At 43.3% G+C, this 18,700-nt stretch overlaps 1 protein-coding gene across 1 annotated transcript in view; it reads left to right on the forward strand.

Moving 5' to 3' along the window:
- The window catches only part of SPPL2B (signal peptide peptidase like 2B), an 83,495-nt gene that overhangs the window by 7,819 nt on the left and 56,976 nt on the right, over positions 1-18,700 (forward strand). The window contains 1 exon segment of the mRNA XM_037886004.2: positions 6,696-6,815. Coding sequence (XP_037741932.1) covers positions 6,696-6,815 — 120 coding nt within the window.

The raw sequence follows: 18,700 nt of genomic DNA on the forward strand, positions 1-18,700 counted from the left end.
CTGTTCATGATGCAGCCTCCGTGCTATGCTACTATTGTGCAAAGGTGAGCCTGGTTATCCGACAGCTGTCGGGGAAACCTGAGAGTGAGCCTCCCACTTCTTGGAGTGCGACAGCCTGGTAGGTCAGGACAAACTGGGAGGTCTTCCTCCAAGCTATGTCAGTGCTATCTGATGATCTGCACCAAGCCCAAATGGTAGAGGCTCATACCAAAGATGATGCTTGTTTCTGCTGTATATGATGGTATAAGATGACCAGAATCAAACTCAGCATTCAAAGTGAGGGTATAATCTTGATTTTATATAATGGGTGGTATAATATTTTCAGTACTGTTTTCTGTCCCTTACATCCCAAAGAGAAAACTTTATCAGCAGTTATTTCTGATGAATGACTTCCATTAATTCAAGTACTGTCTTGTTGGATCTAGTTGAAGGAGAGTCTGAGAGTTAGAAGATTTTTGTAGTTGAGCCTGTAGCATTCTTAGTGTGCTGCCGGGTTCAGCTGAGAGCTTAGTCTGGGAGAAGGTTGGGCTTTTTTCAGGGTTTTTTTTTTTTTTTTGTATTTTGCCTTTCAGTTATTTCTCATAGTGGTGCAATCTTATATCATGAAGGAAGATTATACCCTGACAGCCATCCTCATGTTTCAGATAGGGTATCATTTTCACTTGAACGTGTCTAATGTATCAGTAGAGGCTGCAGTTGTTCGTATTCTGTGCAATAAAACTATATGGGAAAACTTAAGTTTACGTGAGGAAATTCAGTGTACACAAAAAGAAATTCAATGTACAGAACAGCTCTATTTTGTATACTGGGGTATGGTTAGTTTCAACAGGTGTGGACTTGAGAGAGCCTTTGCAGGTAGTGTGTGCTTTTCTCAAGCCCTTTGCTAAGGAAAGGGAAACGATAGGTTTGGCAATATACAAAAACCTGTAGGAGAACACTTCTACCTCCCTGGACACACAATAGCAGATTTAAAGGTAGCCATCCTGCAGCAAAAAAACTTCAGGACCAGACTTCAAAGAGAAACTGCTGAGCTTCAGTTCATTTGCAAATTTAACACCATCAGCTCAGGATTAAACAGAGACTGTGAATGGCTAACCAACTATAAAAGCAGTTTCTCCTCCCTTGGTGTTCACACCTCAACTGCTAGAAGAGGGCCTCATCCTCCCTGATTGAACTAACCTTGTTATCCCTAGCCTGATTCTGGCTTGCATATTTATACCTTCCTCTGCAAATTTCCACTACATGCATCCGATGAAGTGGGTATTCACCCACGAAAGCTTATGCTCCAATAAGTCTGTTAGTCTATAAGGTGCCACAGGACTCTTTGCCGCTTTTACAGATCCAGACTAACACAGCTACCCCTCTGATACTTCTCTCCAATTTGTCCACATCCCTTCTGTAGTGGGGGGACCAAAACTGGATGCACTACTTCAGGTGTGGCCTCACCAGTGCCAAATAGAGGGGAATAATCACTTCCCTCCATCTGCTGGCAGTGCTCCTACTAATACAGCCCAATATGCCATTGGCCTTCTTGGCAACAAGGACACACTGCTGACTCATATCCAGCTTCTCGTCCACTGTAATTCCCAGGTCCTTTTCTGCAGAACTGCTGCTTAGCCACTTGGTCCCCAGCCTGTAGCGGTGCATGGGATTCTTCCTTCCTAAGTGCAGAGCTCTGCACTTGTCCTTGTTGAACCTCATCAGATTTCTTTTGGCCCAATCCTCCAATTTGTCTGGGTCACTCTGGACCCTATCCCTACCCTCCTGCGTATCTACCTCTTTTTCCTCCCCTACCCCTCCAGCTTAGTGTCCTCTGCGAACTTGCAATTAATCCCATTATCCAGATCATTGATAAAGATGTTGAACAAAACCGACCCCTGGGGCACTCTGCTTCATATCGGCTGCCAACTAGACATCGAGCCATTGATCACTACCTGTTGAGCCTGACAATCTAGCCAGTTTTCTATCCACCTTATAGTCCATTCATCCAATCCATACTTTTTTTAACTTGCTGGCAAGAATGCTGTGGGAGACCGAATCAAAAGCTTTGCTAAAGTCATGATATATCACATCCACCGCTTTCCCCATATCCACAGAGCCAGTTATCTGATCATAGAAGGCAATCAGGATGGTCAGGCATGACTTGCCCTTGGTGAATCCATGTTGACTGTTCCTGATCACCTTCCTCTCCTCCAAGTGCTTCAAAATGGATTCCTTGAGGACCTGCTCCATGATTTTGCCAGAGACTGAAGTGAGGCTGTAATTCCCCAGGTTCTCTTTCTTCTTTTTAAAATATGGGTACTATATTTGCCTTTTTCCAGTTGTCCGGGACCTCCCTTGATCGCCTCAAATTTTCAGTTTGTTTTCATACAACTTAATAGAAATATCCCTCTTTTTTAATGTAAATGAAGCTGCTGTAGAATTTCCAGTCTATTCCACCCCACTGCAGACATCCTTCCTGTAGAATTTAAATCCAAGTTCATGCAAAGTACATAGAGCCCTGGCTGTAATTTCTACAGGTAGAATGTCTGTATTAAATATGAAAGTGACTACAGTCTGCAGAACCATTTTGTGCAAGTTAAATGAAGGCCTCTGGCTCCTGGCAACTGGTTTGGGTGTCCTTGTTTCAATGATTGTCACCTTTTGTTCTGAGCTAAATATTCCCCATTTCAACAAAAAGCTGCCTTCTTAAGTTAAACCATTTAAATGAAAGTTACAGTTAGAGCTGAGTGAATTATTGACTTTTTTGCTTTGTGGTTTTGAACTGAAACTGGATTTTTCCCCCCTCATCTTTTGGGGTACAGTTCAGAAGCTGACAGAGACCTTGGGTTGCTCAGCTGCTGTGGCTTACAACCTGGATACCAACAGATAAGCATGCAGTATCCTGAGTGTCTGTGTGCTATGCAGCCCTGGTTCAATGCTCTGACCCCAGCAGTCTGCTTACAACACAACTCTAGTTTCTATCGCCCAGTTATGTTATGCAGGGGTGACCTAATATTCCAAGTCCTGAATTTTCCCCAAACCCATCTGCCCTGAAGCGTCCAGCCCTTTCCTGGAACAGCCCTCTCCTGCAAATAATGAAGTTTGTTTGTGCCTCTAAACAGACAAAATGCACAGCTTATCACTTTCACTCAAACACAGGACTGGCTTGGTTTAGATTAAAAGTAAAACAAGTTTATTAACAAAAGAAGATTAGGATTTCAAGTGAATTCAAGTCTAAAGGATAGAGTCAGAAATGGTTACAAGCAAATAAAAGTGAAAAATGCTTTCTAGAGACTAAATCTTAACAAAACTACAGTCTTGGTTCAAAGTAAGATTCTTATCACACTACCTTTCAGCAAGATGGTTGACCCACCCCTTTCTTCAGGTCTTCCACAATGTCCAAAGTAAAGTTAATTCAACCTTTGAGGAAGGCTCAATGGATTCTTCTGGTGAAGGAAGTTCTATACTGATTTCTTCCCTGCTGGTGTTTCCTATAATACAAATTGATCTTTCCTGCAATCTCCTTCCCCTGCCCTGATTCTGAGTGGTTTCAGAGTAACAACCATGTTAGTCTGTAGTCACAAAAAGAAAAGGAGTCCTTGTGGCACCTTAGAGACTAACCAATTTATTTGAGCATAAGCTTTCGTGAGCTACAGCTCACTTCATCGGATGCATACTGTGGAAAGTGGAGAAGATCTTTTTATACACACAAAGCATGAAAAAATACCTCCCCCCCACCCCACTCTCCTGCTGGTAATAGCTTATCTAAAGTGATCACTCTCCTTACAATGTGTATGATAATCAAGTTGGGCCATTTCCAGCACAAATTCAGGGTTTAACAAGAATGTCTGGGGGGGGGGGGAGGGGGTAGGAAAAAACAAGGGGAAATAGGTTACCTTGCATAATGACTTAGCCACTCCCAGTCTCTATTCAAGCCTAAGTTAATTGTGTCCAATTTGCAAATGAATTCCAATTCATCAGTCTCTCGCTGGAGTCTGGATTTGAAGTTTTTTTTGTTGTAATATTGCAACTTTCATGTCTGTAATCGCATGACCAGAGAGATTGAAGTGTTCTCCAACTGGTTTATTCTGAGTGATTATCTTCTCCTCTTGTTGTCGTGATGGATCTGTGTACCTTTTATGTAAATTGCATTCCCATTGTCTCTTAATGTACCTTGGAAATACCTTCAAGTAGCGGAACCACATTCCTTTGGCGAGAGTGAAAAAAACTTCAGCCCTGCTTGGCAGACGCACTTTAAGACAATAATTCCCAATATGTTTCTAATTTTGAATTTGTCCTCCATATACACAACAATGATCAGTATGTTATTAGCTTTCTAATGATAAATTACATGTTGCCTTTTAGATACGGGGTGTGACATTGGTGAATTGGAATACACTGAACTGGTCAGGCCAGTTGAAACTCACTACCAGATACCAGTCATCCCCTCTGCCCTCTTGCATTGGGATGCTATTAGAGTCATATTCACCAAAATAAAACAAAAAAAATAATTTTTCGGATAGATTCAAAGGTTTTGAAACAAAATGTCATTTGAATCAACATTTTTCAAACAGTTGCAGATTGGCTGTACAACCATTTGAACCAGATAAAAATAAAAAGTCTTTAGTCTTGCAAGGCTCCCTCCTTTTTCTTTGTATTTCTAGTTGTCGCCATCTTCCTTTCTCTGTCCAAATACTTCTTTCTGCTTAGGCTACTGAGCCAAGAACTACATTTTTTTGAAGCAAATGTCACACACTGGAGTGTGCAACAGTATCCAAGGGGATTGCTGAGGTTTGAAATGTAAGGTGGCCAATCAAGAAAGCAGAGAGGTTTTATTTTGTACTTATTTAATAATAATAATAATAATAAAAAAACCTCATCTTTCTCATTTCTGTTACTGTGGCAGATTTGGTGAAACAGATTTTTAGGATGTCTTTTGTTTCTATACATTTGTTTTGGAAACTTCCCTAATAATGAAACGTTGTGTAACATAGTGACTATATGGTACAGAACTTGAATGATCTAGACAGATATGATGACCTGAAAGTAATTGATGTGTGAGAGAACCTATCACTTTTCCGTCTTAACAGGAGCCTTAGATAGTTTGCTAAACCACATCGGAAGCCCTTATTGAGCAGTGCAAGTGAGAGGATGGAAGATTCCATATCACCATAATCAACCAAGTAACCTCTTCAGCTTTCTGCTTGATAGGCTCCTTTTCATCATAAGCGAAAAGTGGTGTGTCCACATTCTACTCTGCTTGATACAACCCAAACTTACCTTTATCTTCAGAAATACTCATTGTTATAAATCATTAAAATGTAGTTAACAAAGCTTTTAATTTTACTGTTAACAATTCTTCATTTTATATTCTAAGTGTTATAAGTCAGTATATGTTATTCTGTGGTACCCTTAATCTATTAGAAAGGGGAAGAGAAGTTATGGGAAACGTGATGATTCTTTGTCAGCATTTCTTATCTTCTTTAACCTGGGTTTTTCATTCAAAGTCTAGTTTTGTTTGTGAATTATTACAGAGCAACTTCATTAGAGGGTGTCTCAATTTTAGGGCTGTAATGATGCTGGTTCTGGCGGGACCCAACTGAGAGTGCCAATTCAGGACAAATTGCATAAAGCAGGACAGTTACAGCCCAAGGCTGGAGTTTCTGTGCACGCCAAGGCAAACCAAACTGGCCAAACAGAGAAGACTTTGGTTTTACCCCACTGGCTAACCACAAGTCACACAAGGAATTCCCTTAGACACCCCAGTTTCCCAGTATCCTCACCAGTGCCGCTTGTTATGGGGACAAATGGTTATGAAAACCAATACCCCAGTAAAAGAAAAAAGGTTCTCTCAATCCCAAAGGACCAAGCCCCAGACCCAGGTCAATAAATAAATATGATCTTACCCACAAATCATGCTGTTGCCAATCCTTTAGAATTTAAAGATTTATTCATAAAAGGAAAAGATATAGATAAGAGCTAGAATTGGTTAAATGGAATCAATTACATACAGTAATGGCAAAGTTCTTGGTTCAGGCTTGCAGCAGTGATAGAATAAACTGCAGGTTCAAATCAAGTCTCTGGAGTACATCCACAGCTGGGAGGGGTCTTTCAGTCCTTGGTTCAAAGCTTCAGTGTAGCAAAATTCCTCCAGAGGTAAGAAACAGGATTGAAGACAAGATGGAGGAGCTGCAGCAGCTTTTTATATTCTTTTGCCATGTGGTCTGTCTATCTTTGTCCCAAAGACAAGCTGTCCATCACATGGCATGGAAAAACCTCAGAGTTCTGTCCATAGGCATGTCCCTGCATGCCTTGCTGAGTCGCAAGGCGTGTCTGCCTTCTCTCAATGGGTCAGTTGTATAGCTGATGGTTCTTAATGGGCCATCAAGCAGGCTAGGCAGAGCTGACACCAGCTTGTCTGGAGTGTTTCCCAGAAGCATAGCACAAGTTGAAATACAGACAGTATAGAGCCAATATTCATAACTTTAACTACAAAAATGATACTCACATATAGACAGCATAATCATAACCAGCAAACCATAACCTTGTCTTAGACACCTCATTTGACTCCCTTTATATAAGATTTGGTGCCACTACAGGACCTTGGTTACAACAATGATCTATACGGTCCCAGCTTATGTCAATAACGTCACAAGGGCCTTGGTGTATTATTGCTTTTAATGAAACCCCGATAAAATGTTTTGTGTTTTCAGGTGTGTTGCGAGTATGGTATGGTGCATGTTCTTTCGGAGAGGGGGAGGAGTAAAGGAAAGGACTACTGTATCCTCTTCAACTCTCAGTGGGCCCACTTGCCGCATGACCTAGGAAAAGCTGTAAGTACCTAAATCAAGCAATGAGAGAGGATCATAGTTCACAGACTCCCATATTTTAGGGAACCCCTTAGGTCTCACCTGCTTCTGGTCAGGCTAGCAATGTCTAGGACGTTTGTTCGATTTCAAAAATATTCTTTGCTTTATCTATATTTGCACAGGTAAGCTCTAGCAAACCAATGATTTAGCCACCATACACTTTTTCCAAAAACAAATCGTAAGTTGAAGTTAACCAATGTACCAGTCTTGTGAAAGAACCTTCCTTTGTACCACCAGAGCTCTTTAATAAAAATGAAAATGGCACTTGCCCCTGGCAAGTAAGGTGTTTAGTTCTTATATCTGCAAAGATAACCTCGTTTATGTGAATTGAATATAAACAGATACTGTATAGACTCTCTGATGTTTAGACAAAGAATACTAGTGTCTCTTCAGAGGCACGTAGTTCTGCTAAGGTGCAGTAAAGTGAAAATAGATCTGCTTTGTCAGGTTTTACTGCTTTATTCAGATCTATTAGCAACATTAGGCGGAGAGTTGGGTCAGTTTCACTGTGCTCCCTGAGAAAAGCTATGAGCAATGCTTGAGATTAAAGCACAAAAATGGAGGCTGGAGTAGGAATAGATTAGTGGAAACTTCCTCCCCACCATCACAACTGCCAGGCATCTCTGGGGTGGCAGGAGGGAACTGAGAGAGGCTCTAAAATTTATTGTACACCTGCTACTCAGATGCTGTGGAATATGGAGATCCTTAGTGGGGATCCAAGGACAACACCCTGGTAGGAATTGCAACACTCCTCTTCCCTTTTCCTAACAGCTTTGGGGAGAAGGGACATGGCAAGGGCTTGATTTCCCACCTGATCTTTCATACTGCATTTTGACTAGTAGGCTTAGAGAGATTATGATATTAATATTTTTGTAGGCAGACGTGAGACAGAAAGCACAGGAAAAAAGTAGGGAACACAGTTTAGGAAAAGATTGGGGGATATAAGGGAGTGGAGAGGGGAAAGAAAGAAAAGAGGAAACAGTGAAACAATCTACATAAACTATTTGGGGAAAAGAGGATGAGGATTGGGGTGGGGGTGAAAATGAAAGTGAGGCAGGGAGGGAAAGGGAAAGTATAACAACACCAAGAGATTTAGTGAGGTTTTTTGTTTTTTTAATTGATACTGAATAGTTGTTTTATATGTTGCAATTAAATATAATACTTAACTGTTTTACTCTTAAAATGGTAAGGAGGTGTGATAGTAACAGTATTTTTCCATCTGTCTGGTAGGCTTAGCAGTTGGGCTAATAAGTGTTGGGTAAATTTTTCAAGCCCTGGGAATACGTTAATTTTTTTTCTTTAAACAAAGGCTGGTTCTTGGGAGTCTTAAAATATAACTAAACTAATACAGAAATGGACATCATGTCCTACACAACAGAGCAAGGTGGAAAAAAGAAATATTTTTGGTTTTGTGGCATGAAATATACATTTGTCACTGAAATATACATTGCTGTGCTATGGTCTGGGTATAGTTAATGTGCTTCTCCCAGTATCTGCAATACTCAGTGAAGGTGGTATTAATGTGCAGAGTTCTGAGAGTGTATTCCAGATTCTGTTGTTGTGTACCTTGATTAAGTGTTTTTCTTTATTTTTGTAGGTCTTGTGGGAATAATTCCTTTTTTGAAAATGGCACAGAGCAGCATAAATATGTGAATATCTAGGGTTGCTTGACATAATGCATAGTTAGAGAATGAACCTTTCATCGTTTGGAACCTACTTCTAAATTCTCATTTTGTTCACATATGGAAATATTACCTAGCACTTGTCTGGTGCTTGATGGATTCAAAGGGTTGTACAGATGTTAATACCCACAAATTTCCTGTGAGTTGTGTTCAGCTAATGTTATCGCCATTGTATAAATGGATGCACAGCAAGTAAATGGCAAAGTTGGAACTTGGGGGCTCCTGACTCCCAAACTTGTGCTCATTCCTTTATATCATGTTGTGCAATAAGTTTGTTTGCTTCTTAGTCTCCATTCATTTATATCACACCACCTGCAAATAGCTATGAAAACGGCAGGCCTAGGAAAGAAGTGGCTGCTCAGAGTTAGGATTGTAGTGGTTTGGCAAAGCTGTTTATTGAAACCAGTGGCAATCTGCACTGAACCTGCTTCAAGACAGAAATGTGCAGATTTTTGCAACAAAGTTACAGTATTTGTGTAACCAGTCTTACGTATTTCATTAAGGCTTTAATTTTGTAATACTCATTTCTAACACTAGAATACTGAGAAAGCAGCTTTGAGATTTGTTTGGGGATTTCATGTTGTTGTGCAGTATGTTGTAGTGTTACTGTAATTTGATTTATTAGTGTTCTGAAAAATGGAGGTTTCTTAAAGGTAACTTCGTTAGAACATACATAACATAAGAGCTGGCATAGTGGGTCAAACCATGATCCATCTTGCCCGGTATTCAGTCTCTGACAGTGGCCCATATCAGAGCTTCTTGGGGAGTGTACAGAACAGAGCAATTATGGAGTGATCCACCCCTGTCTTTCACTCCCAGCTTCTGATATTCAGAGATTTAGGGTTGCCCTGAGCTCAAGGTTGTGTCCCTGACCAATAGACATTGATGGATCTATCCTCCATTAACTTACCCAGTTCTTTTTTGAACTCTGATATACTTTTGGCCTTCACGACATCCTTTGGCATTGAGTTCCACAGGTTAGTTGTGTGGAAAAAGTACTTCCTTTTGATTGCATTAAATCTGCTGCCTATTAATTTCATCGGATGACCCCTGGTTTTTGTATTGTGTGAAAGGGTAAAGAATACTTCTCCATTCACTTTTTCTACACCATTCATGATTTTGTAGACCTCTATCATATCCCCCTTTAGTTGTCTCTTTTCTAAATTGACCAGCCGTAATCTTTTTTTAATCTCTCCTAGTATGGAAGCTGTTCCATACTCTTGATCATCCTTTTTTTTTTTTTTTTTTTTTTCCCCCCTTCAGTGAACCTTTTCCCGTTCTGCTTTGTCCTTTTTGAGATGGGGTAACCAGAACTGGACTCATGGGCACACCAGGGAAACATATAGCGGCATTAAGATATTTTCTGTCTTATTTTCTATCTGTCTTCTAATAGTTCCTCACATACTATTAGCCTTTTTGACTGCTGATGCTGCACATTGAACAGAAGTTTTCAGAGAACTATTCCCCCCCGGTGCCTCCAAGATCTCTGTCTTGGGTGGTAACAGCTAATTTAGAGCCCATCATTGTGTGTATATATAGTTGAGATTATTTTACGTTTATCAACATTGAATTTCATCTGCTTGTTTGTTCAGCAATGGCAACAATCTCATTTAGGCAATGCTTTCTTATATAGTCTATTGTGACATAGATCTCATTTCCTGTAGTCTTGAAGATCTTGCTGTTTGCTTCTAGTCCTCTGAGCTGCACTCATAGTTGTTTTTTCTAGTCAGTTATATTCAATCTGAGACCCCAAATTAAAATATTTGGTCAACGCTTACTGTGGAGATTAGCAGGAAAGAAGAAAATACACTACTCTGCTTCTTTAGTTGTGTGGTTTCTTTGTCAGGGTAATAGCTTTCTTTCAGAAGCATCTTTAATTCAGTTTCTCATTTGTTCTCAAGGACACTGAAAGTTACCCCATTCCACCTTGATACACTGCATTCACTCTCAGTGCAGTCTGATTACAGGACACTGCACATTGGCTTTTATATATAAGCCGGGGTGCCCAAATTAAGGGCTGCACTGCACTACCAACTTGCCAGGAACCCGAGGGGTGCGCACAGTTTGCATAAAATGGGAAGATTGCATCCATCTTTTTCTTCAGTATGGCTTCATGTAGACTGAGTCCCAGCATGCAGTACTCCACCTTGGACTGAGTGGGCTGCTTGGTTCAAGGAAGCATTGTATGCTGGGAGCTGTAGTCTGTGGGGAGAGCACAACTTGTAAGCAGGACTTTGTGACATTGATTGGGACATGTTAAAAATTAATCCTTTGTTCTGTGTGATGCAGCTAAAATGGGTCCCGGTTCATTGCTATTGTCACACCTCACATGAGGTCCTAATGTCATCTTTTAAAAGTTTGAGGCTAGTTGACTGAGGCTTGGTCCACAGAAGACTGAGATAGTGATGATGGGAACAAGTAGCAAAAGTTTTCTGGGCTTTTTTGAGTGTGTCAGTCGAGTTTGTTGGCTTGTATAGCAGCAATGATGGGCATTTCAAGATTAGAGTATTGCACTGTACTCTACATGGTGCTGCACCGTATCAACCCTGAAGCTGGTGCAGAAGGTGAAGGTCTGTTAAGTGCTGTTTCACCCTGGGTGCAGGAAACCAGTGCTTTGAAATCTATATTGGATTCCCATGGGTTTCTGGAAGGAGTTAAGGTGCATATGTTTTATTGTATACCTAATAAGCCCTAAATGGAATGTGGTCTCTCTACCTGAGACCCTGCTCTCTGTATGTTATGCTGCCACACTTTAAATCAGTGGAGGTGCTTGTGCTATGGCTCCCTTGGTATAGAAGGGAGAGAGCTGCTTGGAGAGTGAGGCCCTTTCTCTGAGGGTGCCTTGACTTAGGGATTCACCCACCCACTCGGCGCATAATAGTCCAGATCCGTTGACCTTTAGTGCACACAGTAGGGCTGTGATTGGGGATCTGGATAAGAGTATGGGGTTTTTTACTGGGGAGGTTAGGGTTTAGAGTGGTCACCAACCCGTAGATTACAATCGACTGGTCGATCCTGGAGACTCTCCCACTAAAAGTCCGGCAGTGCACGGGGCTGCTGCCAAGGCAGGCTCCCTGCCTGCCCTGGCCACACGCCACTCCCAGATGTGGTCAGCACACCCCCGCAGCCCCAGAGAGAGGGGCAGGTGGCTCTGTGCGCTGCCCCTCTCTGCAGGCACCACCCCCACAGCTCCCATTGGCTGCAGTTCCCTGTTCCTGGCCAATGGGAGCTGTGCGGGTGGTGCTTGCAGGCAGGAGCAGCGTGCGGGGACCCCTAGCTCCCCCAGGGGCTGCAGGGGCATGTTGGCCCCTTCCCGGAGTGGCGTGGGGCTGGGACAGGCAGGGAGCCTGCCTTAGCCCCACTGTGCTGCTGACCGGCGGCAGCCCACAACCCAACCCCCAGCCCTGAGCACCCTCCAGGAGCCAGCATCCCATACCCCCTCCTGCACCTCAACACTCTGCTCCAGCCCAGAGCCCCCTCCTATATCCAAACTCCCTCCCAGAGCTTGCACCCTTCATCCCCTCCTGCACCCCAACCCTCTGGCCCAGGCTCAGCCTGGAGCCCGATTCCACACTCCGAACCCTTCGGCCCTAGCCCAGACCCCACACGCTTTCCCAAACACCCACCTCCTCCCCCAGCCCAGTGAAAGTGAATGAGGGTGGGAGAGAGCGAGCGACAGGGCGGGAAATGGAGTGAGTGGGGCAGGGCCTTGGGGAAGGGGCTGGGTAGATCCTGGGTTGCACTTAAATTCAGAAAGTGATCTTGTGCCTAAAAAGGTTGGAGACCACTGGTTTAGAGGAAGTCCATTGTCTGTGGGTAGATGTGTGTGGAGAAAGGACACCAGTTTGCTACTGCTGGTCTTGTTTGAGGTAAATTGTATTTTTAATTATACATTATGATACCTAGAAATGGAATAGGCATCCTTTTCCTTCTATGTCCATATATTGTATTCAGTATTGGTGTAGCCATGTTGGTCTCAGGATATTAGAGAGACAAGGTGGGTGAGGTAATATCTTTTATTGGACCAACTTCTATTGGTGAGAGAGACAATTTTTCAAGTTTACTCTGAGCTCTTTTTCAGATCTGAAGAACTTGTCTCTCTATATCCATATGTTGAAATCCAAAATAAAAAATACATTTTTATGACCAATATTACTTGCAACTTTCCAATCTTAAAATAAAGATAAGAGATCTCATGCTTCTGGGCATTAAGTTGATCAGCATGCGGGTCAGAATAAAATGTCTAATCCCACCAGTGATTTGGTTAGAATAATAGATTCCAGGCTCTTATTGGATGTCTTTTGCAAATGCTTGTGTACATGTTAAGGACTGTGACTCAGAGACTACAGTGATGACCATGGTATAAGAATCTATATAGCCTGAAAGATGCATATTTTCTCACTTGGCACCAACTGTTAGGACAATTATTTGAATAAGTTAAAAACCTCCAGTAAGAGTGGCGTGACCACATGCTTGGTTTAAATACGTTTGCAGTGGGTACCCATCAATGCCCAGGGCATCGTTGAACTAAAAGTGAGTGGCTTCCCTCCACTTCAGAACAGTAATAAATTCTTAAATGGAAACTGAAATTAATTTATAAAAGTGCAGTTTAGCTAGCCCTAAAATATGAGGCTTGCCAACATTTTTAAATTATTAAAGGGACACCAGTCAATATGAATAATTGGCCTGTTTCAATTATCTAAGAGTGCCCTCTTTCAGCCACTTGCTCACAATGTTTTATTAATTTAATTTAGTAATGTTTCTCATGGGTTTCTCTGCAGCCCTTCTGATGTTTACAAGAGTCTTTTGGCGGGGGTGTAGGCCGATCCAGACACAATAACAAATGTATTTGAATCCACCTCTTCTTCTCCCACTTCCCCTTCCTCTCCATGCAGTGTTGCCCGCCAGGCCTCTTCCCTTTCAGTGACCTAAGCAGCGGTCGCGGCAGCAACAGGAGCACAAAGGTTAATCCTGCGTTGTTCACTCCCCAGATACCTTTCAATCCAGGGGGACTGATGGTTGAAGCATGGGACCAGGGGCAACAGGAGCAAGCATGGGACTGGAAAGGGAAGACCATAGCTCCACCAGTTTCCCCAGTTTTAAAATGATTCCCAAGAATAGGTAAGGCCCTACCAAATTCACGGTCCATTTTGGTCAATTTCACGGCCAGAGATTTTTAAAATTAGTCAATTTCATGTTCATCTGAAATTTCACTGAATTGTGACTGTGGGGGTCCTGACCCAAAAGGCAGTCAGGCTGGGAGGGTTGCCAGGCTATTGTGGGGAGGGTGGTATTGCCACCCTTACTTCTGCCCTGTTGCTGGCAGGGGCACTGACTTCACAGCTGGGCAGCCAGAGCGGAAGGCTGCTGGCTGGGTGCCCAGCTCTAAAGCCAATGCCACTGCCAGCAGCAGCGCAGAAGTGAGGGTCACAGGGTATGGGGGGTGGGTTACCATAGGTCTGGTTTTCCCAGCAGCCTCCCCTCCCAGTGCAGGGCTGACAGCTGGAGCTGCAGCTTCCCCGTACGGAGGGAGGAGTGCGACAGCTGGAGCTGGAACCTCCCTGCATAGAGTCGGGGGCGACAGCTGGAGCTGCGAAGCTTCCTGCAGCTGGGGGAGATGCCAGAGGTAGGTCTGACCTGCCCCAGGCGCGGCCCTGCTGGGGTAGAGGAAGTCTCCTCCATCCCCATCGGACTAGCAGCTGGAACCCTGCACAGGGTAGGAGCCCCTGGCTGGGTGCCAGATTTCATGTGGGAGTTAGATTTCACTCTCTGTGACACATTTTTCACTGCCGTAAATTTTGTAGGGCCCTGCTCATAGAGGTTTGGAAGTAAAGGGAGCTCACCCAGCTGTTCTGTGACTCATATTGCGCACTTATCAGAGTGCAGTCATTGTGGCAGAGTGAGCCAAAGTAAGTCAAAGAGAAGTTGGGTCCAATTTTATAAGGGACGCATCTGAGCCTAACTGTGGAGAGGACTTAGTTCACTTGTCAGCTCTCTGAGCTCTGTCTGAAGTTATCAAAGTCTCACTCTGCAAAGTCAGACACTGTGGGAGGCAGAACTGGCAAGGTTTTTCTCTGGAGTGCTGGGCCCCAGAGGCTTCTTTTTCTAGCAGAGGGATTTATTTTGATGGGCATGTTCTTGTTTGAATTATTTTTGACACTTCTGTTGTATGAAATAAACACACCAGCACTGAATATTTTGGCCATTGGGACTGCCTAATTAACCCTGGACCGCAACCTTAGGCTATGTTTACGTTACAGACCTTTCAGTGGCACAGCTGTACCGCTGCATCTGCGCCACCGTAAGATCTTCCCGTGTAGCCGCTCTATGCCAGCCCATTTAGCGCCGTCCACACCGGCGCTTTTGTTGGCGAAACTTATCGGTCGGGGGTGTGGGTTTTTTATACCCCTGCCTGAAAAAAGTTTTACCAACAAAAATGCTAGTGTAGACAAAACCTTAAATTCAAATGAAGCAGCCACTTTTTTACCATTACTGGTAAAACATCTTTCTGCAGGATCTAGGGTAGAGTGTGGAAGTGAGTTCAACTCCTAAGCGCAGCCTAGGGCAGAGCATGAGCTTCCCCTGGGGTAGGGCCTACATGGGCATGTTCCCCTAGGGTCAGGGGGAACAATATGCCTGTGATCTCATCCTGCTAGTGCATGAGAAAGGAGGTGCAACTGACTAGATATAAAATGCTGTCCAATGCACAATGAAAACACACTGGGGGGGCGGGAGGGAATTGCTAACTACTTTCAGTTCCATTCATCTTAAATATTACATGTTAAAATAATAGATTTAAAAAGTTGATAAAAATGTGATTATTGGGGGGGCATTCCTTTAAAATTACACACATTCTTGGGGTGAGTGGGCCAGCTTGTTTGTCTGTTTGGTTTTTCTTTTAGTTTGCTTAAAGTTTACAAGTGTGGTCTGCTGTGGATTGTGTGATTGTTTAGGGACTGTTTGGAAGTGGGACCAGAGACCTATTATCTGCTAGTTGAGTGGGTGCTAGGAAGTCACTAGTCCTCCTATCCATTGTTCCTTTAATCCTTGTGATCGCTTTTCATCATCCTTGTGATTACCCTTCCCTTGTGTGTTAACGAGGGGGCAGGACTGACCTGGGAGAGAAGCTTAAAAGGCAGACACTAAGCGACCAGATGGAGCTAGCAAACAGGGGAGTTTCTAAGAGGGAAAGGGAATAAAATCAGCATGGTTTGGAAAGGCAGTGTCTTCAGTCCAACATTGCTCTTGTCTCCTCCACTTGTACCTGTGTCCAGGCAGAGAACTTGACAATGCCTGTACCCAGATCCTGGTGTGGATCTGCAGACTGTGGCCTGCTTTGCCCCATCATAGAAAGCCAGGCTGGAGGGACCATCCAATGTGTGAGGTGCCTACTGGTAGAATCTCTCAGGAGGCAGGTGAGAGAGCTACAGGAGGCAGTGGCTAGGTTGCGTAGCATCCATGCGCAGGAGGAATTAATTAAAAACATGCATATGGAGACCTCCAAGTTTGAGGAAGAAATCCAACTCAAGAGGACTGCAGTAACATCACCAGGGAAGGAGGAAACTGCTCCTTCACAGGGAGGAATCTGGCTGCTCATTACTTCTGACAGCAGAGAGTGCTCCACCCTTGCTCCCAACCCACCGTCCATAGACATAAACCGATATGCTACCCTGGTAGCAAGGGATGAGGAATCTCCCGCAAAGATGCAGGATGAGAAGCCTTGTACCCCAAAGACTGGAAGGATCGCAACCATCACTCCGAAAAGGAAACAGTGATTCCCTTCTAAGTGAGAGGGAAGCATCCCTCTGCAAGTCTGACCTGGCATCCCGAGAGGTGTGCTACCTACCAGAGGTCCCTATCCAAGACATTACGGAGGGATTTCCAAGGATCATCTGGTCCTCTGTGTACTACCCCATGCTGCTCATCTATGTGGGCACTAATGGAACTACAAGATATGACCATGAGCAGATCAGAAGTGACTACAGCGCTCTGGGAGTGAGGATGAAGGAGCTTGGAGCACAGGTCGTTTTCTCATTGATCCTTCTGGTCAAGGGTACAGGTCTAGGCAGAGACCTATACATCCTGGAGGTAAATACATGGCTGCCTGGATAGTGTCTCCAGGAGGGCTTTGGCTTCCTCAACTGCAGAATCTTGTTCTGAGAAGAAGGTCTGCTGAGATTGGGCCCACCTGTCAAGGAAGGGGAAGAGTATCTTTGGATACAGACTGGCAAGCCTAGTGAGGTGGGCTTTAAATTAGGTTCAATGGGGGCAGGAGACAAAAGCCAACAGGTAAATTCAAAATGTGGAGCCCCGTGGGTGAAAGGTCAGAATCTCCGGGGAATATGGGAAGTTGCAGCATAGACAAAGGAGAGACAAGAGGGAATATAAAGGGGAAATCTAATAAACATCTTAGATGTCTATATACTAATGCAAGAAGTATGGTGAATAAACAGGAAGAACTAGTGAATAAGAATGGCCATACTGGGTCAGACCAAAGGTCCATCTAGCCCAGTATCCTGTCTTCTGACAGTGGCCAATGCCAGGTGTTTCAGAGGGAATGAACAGAACAGGTAATCATCAAGTGATCTATCCCCTGTCACCCATTCCCATCTTCTGGCAAACAGAGGTTAGGGACACCATCCCTGCCCATCCTGGCTAATAGCCATCGATGGACCTATCCTCTGTGAATTTATCTAGTTCTTTTTCTAACCCTATTATAGGCTTGGCCTTCACAACATCCTGTGGCAAGGTTGGCTGTGCGTTGTGTGAAGAAATACTTTTTTTTGTTTTGTTTTTAAACCTGCTGCTTATTAATGTCATTTGGTGACCCTTAGTTCTTGAGGTATGAGAAGGAGCAAATAACACTTCCTTATTTACTTACTCCACACCAGTCATGATTTTATAGACCTCTATTATATTCCCCCTTAGTCTTCTCTTTTTCAAGTTGAAAAGTCCCAGTCTTTTTAATCTTCTCATATGGAAACATCACTACCAAATCCTGTGTTTTGGATGAGGGACTTCTACTACCCAGAAGTTCTTGGGAAAATAATATAGCCGGGCACAGATTATCCAACAAGTTCTTGGAATGCATTGGAGACAACTTTTTATTACAGAAGGTGGAGAAAACAACTAGGGGAGAGGCAATTCTGGATTTGATTGACAAACGGGGAGGAACTAGCTAAGAATCTGAAAGTGGAAGGCAGCTTGGGTGAAGGTGACCATTAAATGATAGAGTTTGTGGTTCTAACGAATGGTAGGAGGGAAAACAGCAGAATAAAGACAGTGGACTTCAAGAAGGCAGACTTTAGCACGCTGAGAGAATTGGTAGGTGAGATCCCATGGGAAGCAAGTCTAATGGAAAGAGAGTTGGCAGTTTTTTAGAGACATTATTAAGGGCACAAGACCAAACTATACCAGTGCGTAGGAAAGATAGGAAGTATGGAAAAAGACTTAAACTTAAACCAAGAGATCTTCAGTGACCTGAAACTCAAAAAAGAGTCATACAGGAAGTGGAAACTTGGTCAAATTATAAAGGATGTATGATGGTGTGCACCCACATCTCATGAGTGCCTCCTATTGGGTAACAAGGGTAACAAGACAGAATTTTACAAATACACGGGGAGCAAGAGGAAGACTTGGGACAGGGGGGGCCCATTACTAAATGAGGAGGGAAAGACAATAACAGAAAATGCAGCAATGGCCAAAGTGGTAAATGACTCATCCCCCTCCCTTCTTCCTCCGCCCCCCCCCCATTTTCACAAAAAAAATTAGCAGGGATCAGATGACTAACATAGAGAACATAGGTGTAAATGGGGTAGGGTGTGAAGCTACAATAGGAAAAGAAGAAGTTAAGAATTACTTAGAAAAGTTAGATGTCTTCAAGTCAGCAGGCCCTGTTGAAATACATCCTAGAATACTTAAGGAAGTGGCTGAAGAGATCTCTGACCAATTAGCGATTATCTTTGAGAACTTATGGAGGATGGGAGAAATCCCAGAGGACTGGAAAAGGGCAAATATAGTACCTATCTATTAAAAAAAGGGGGAATAAGGACAACCCACAGAATTATAGACCAGTCAACAGCACTTCGGTACTCAGAAAGATAATGAAGCAAATAATCAATTGGTAAGCATCTAGAAGAAAATAAGGTAATACAGTAACAGCCAACA

Source organism: Chelonia mydas, chromosome 25, assembly GCF_015237465.2.
Source record: "Chelonia mydas isolate rCheMyd1 chromosome 25, rCheMyd1.pri.v2, whole genome shotgun sequence".
In the NCBI taxonomy this organism is placed as follows: Eukaryota; Metazoa; Chordata; order Testudines; family Cheloniidae; genus Chelonia; species Chelonia mydas.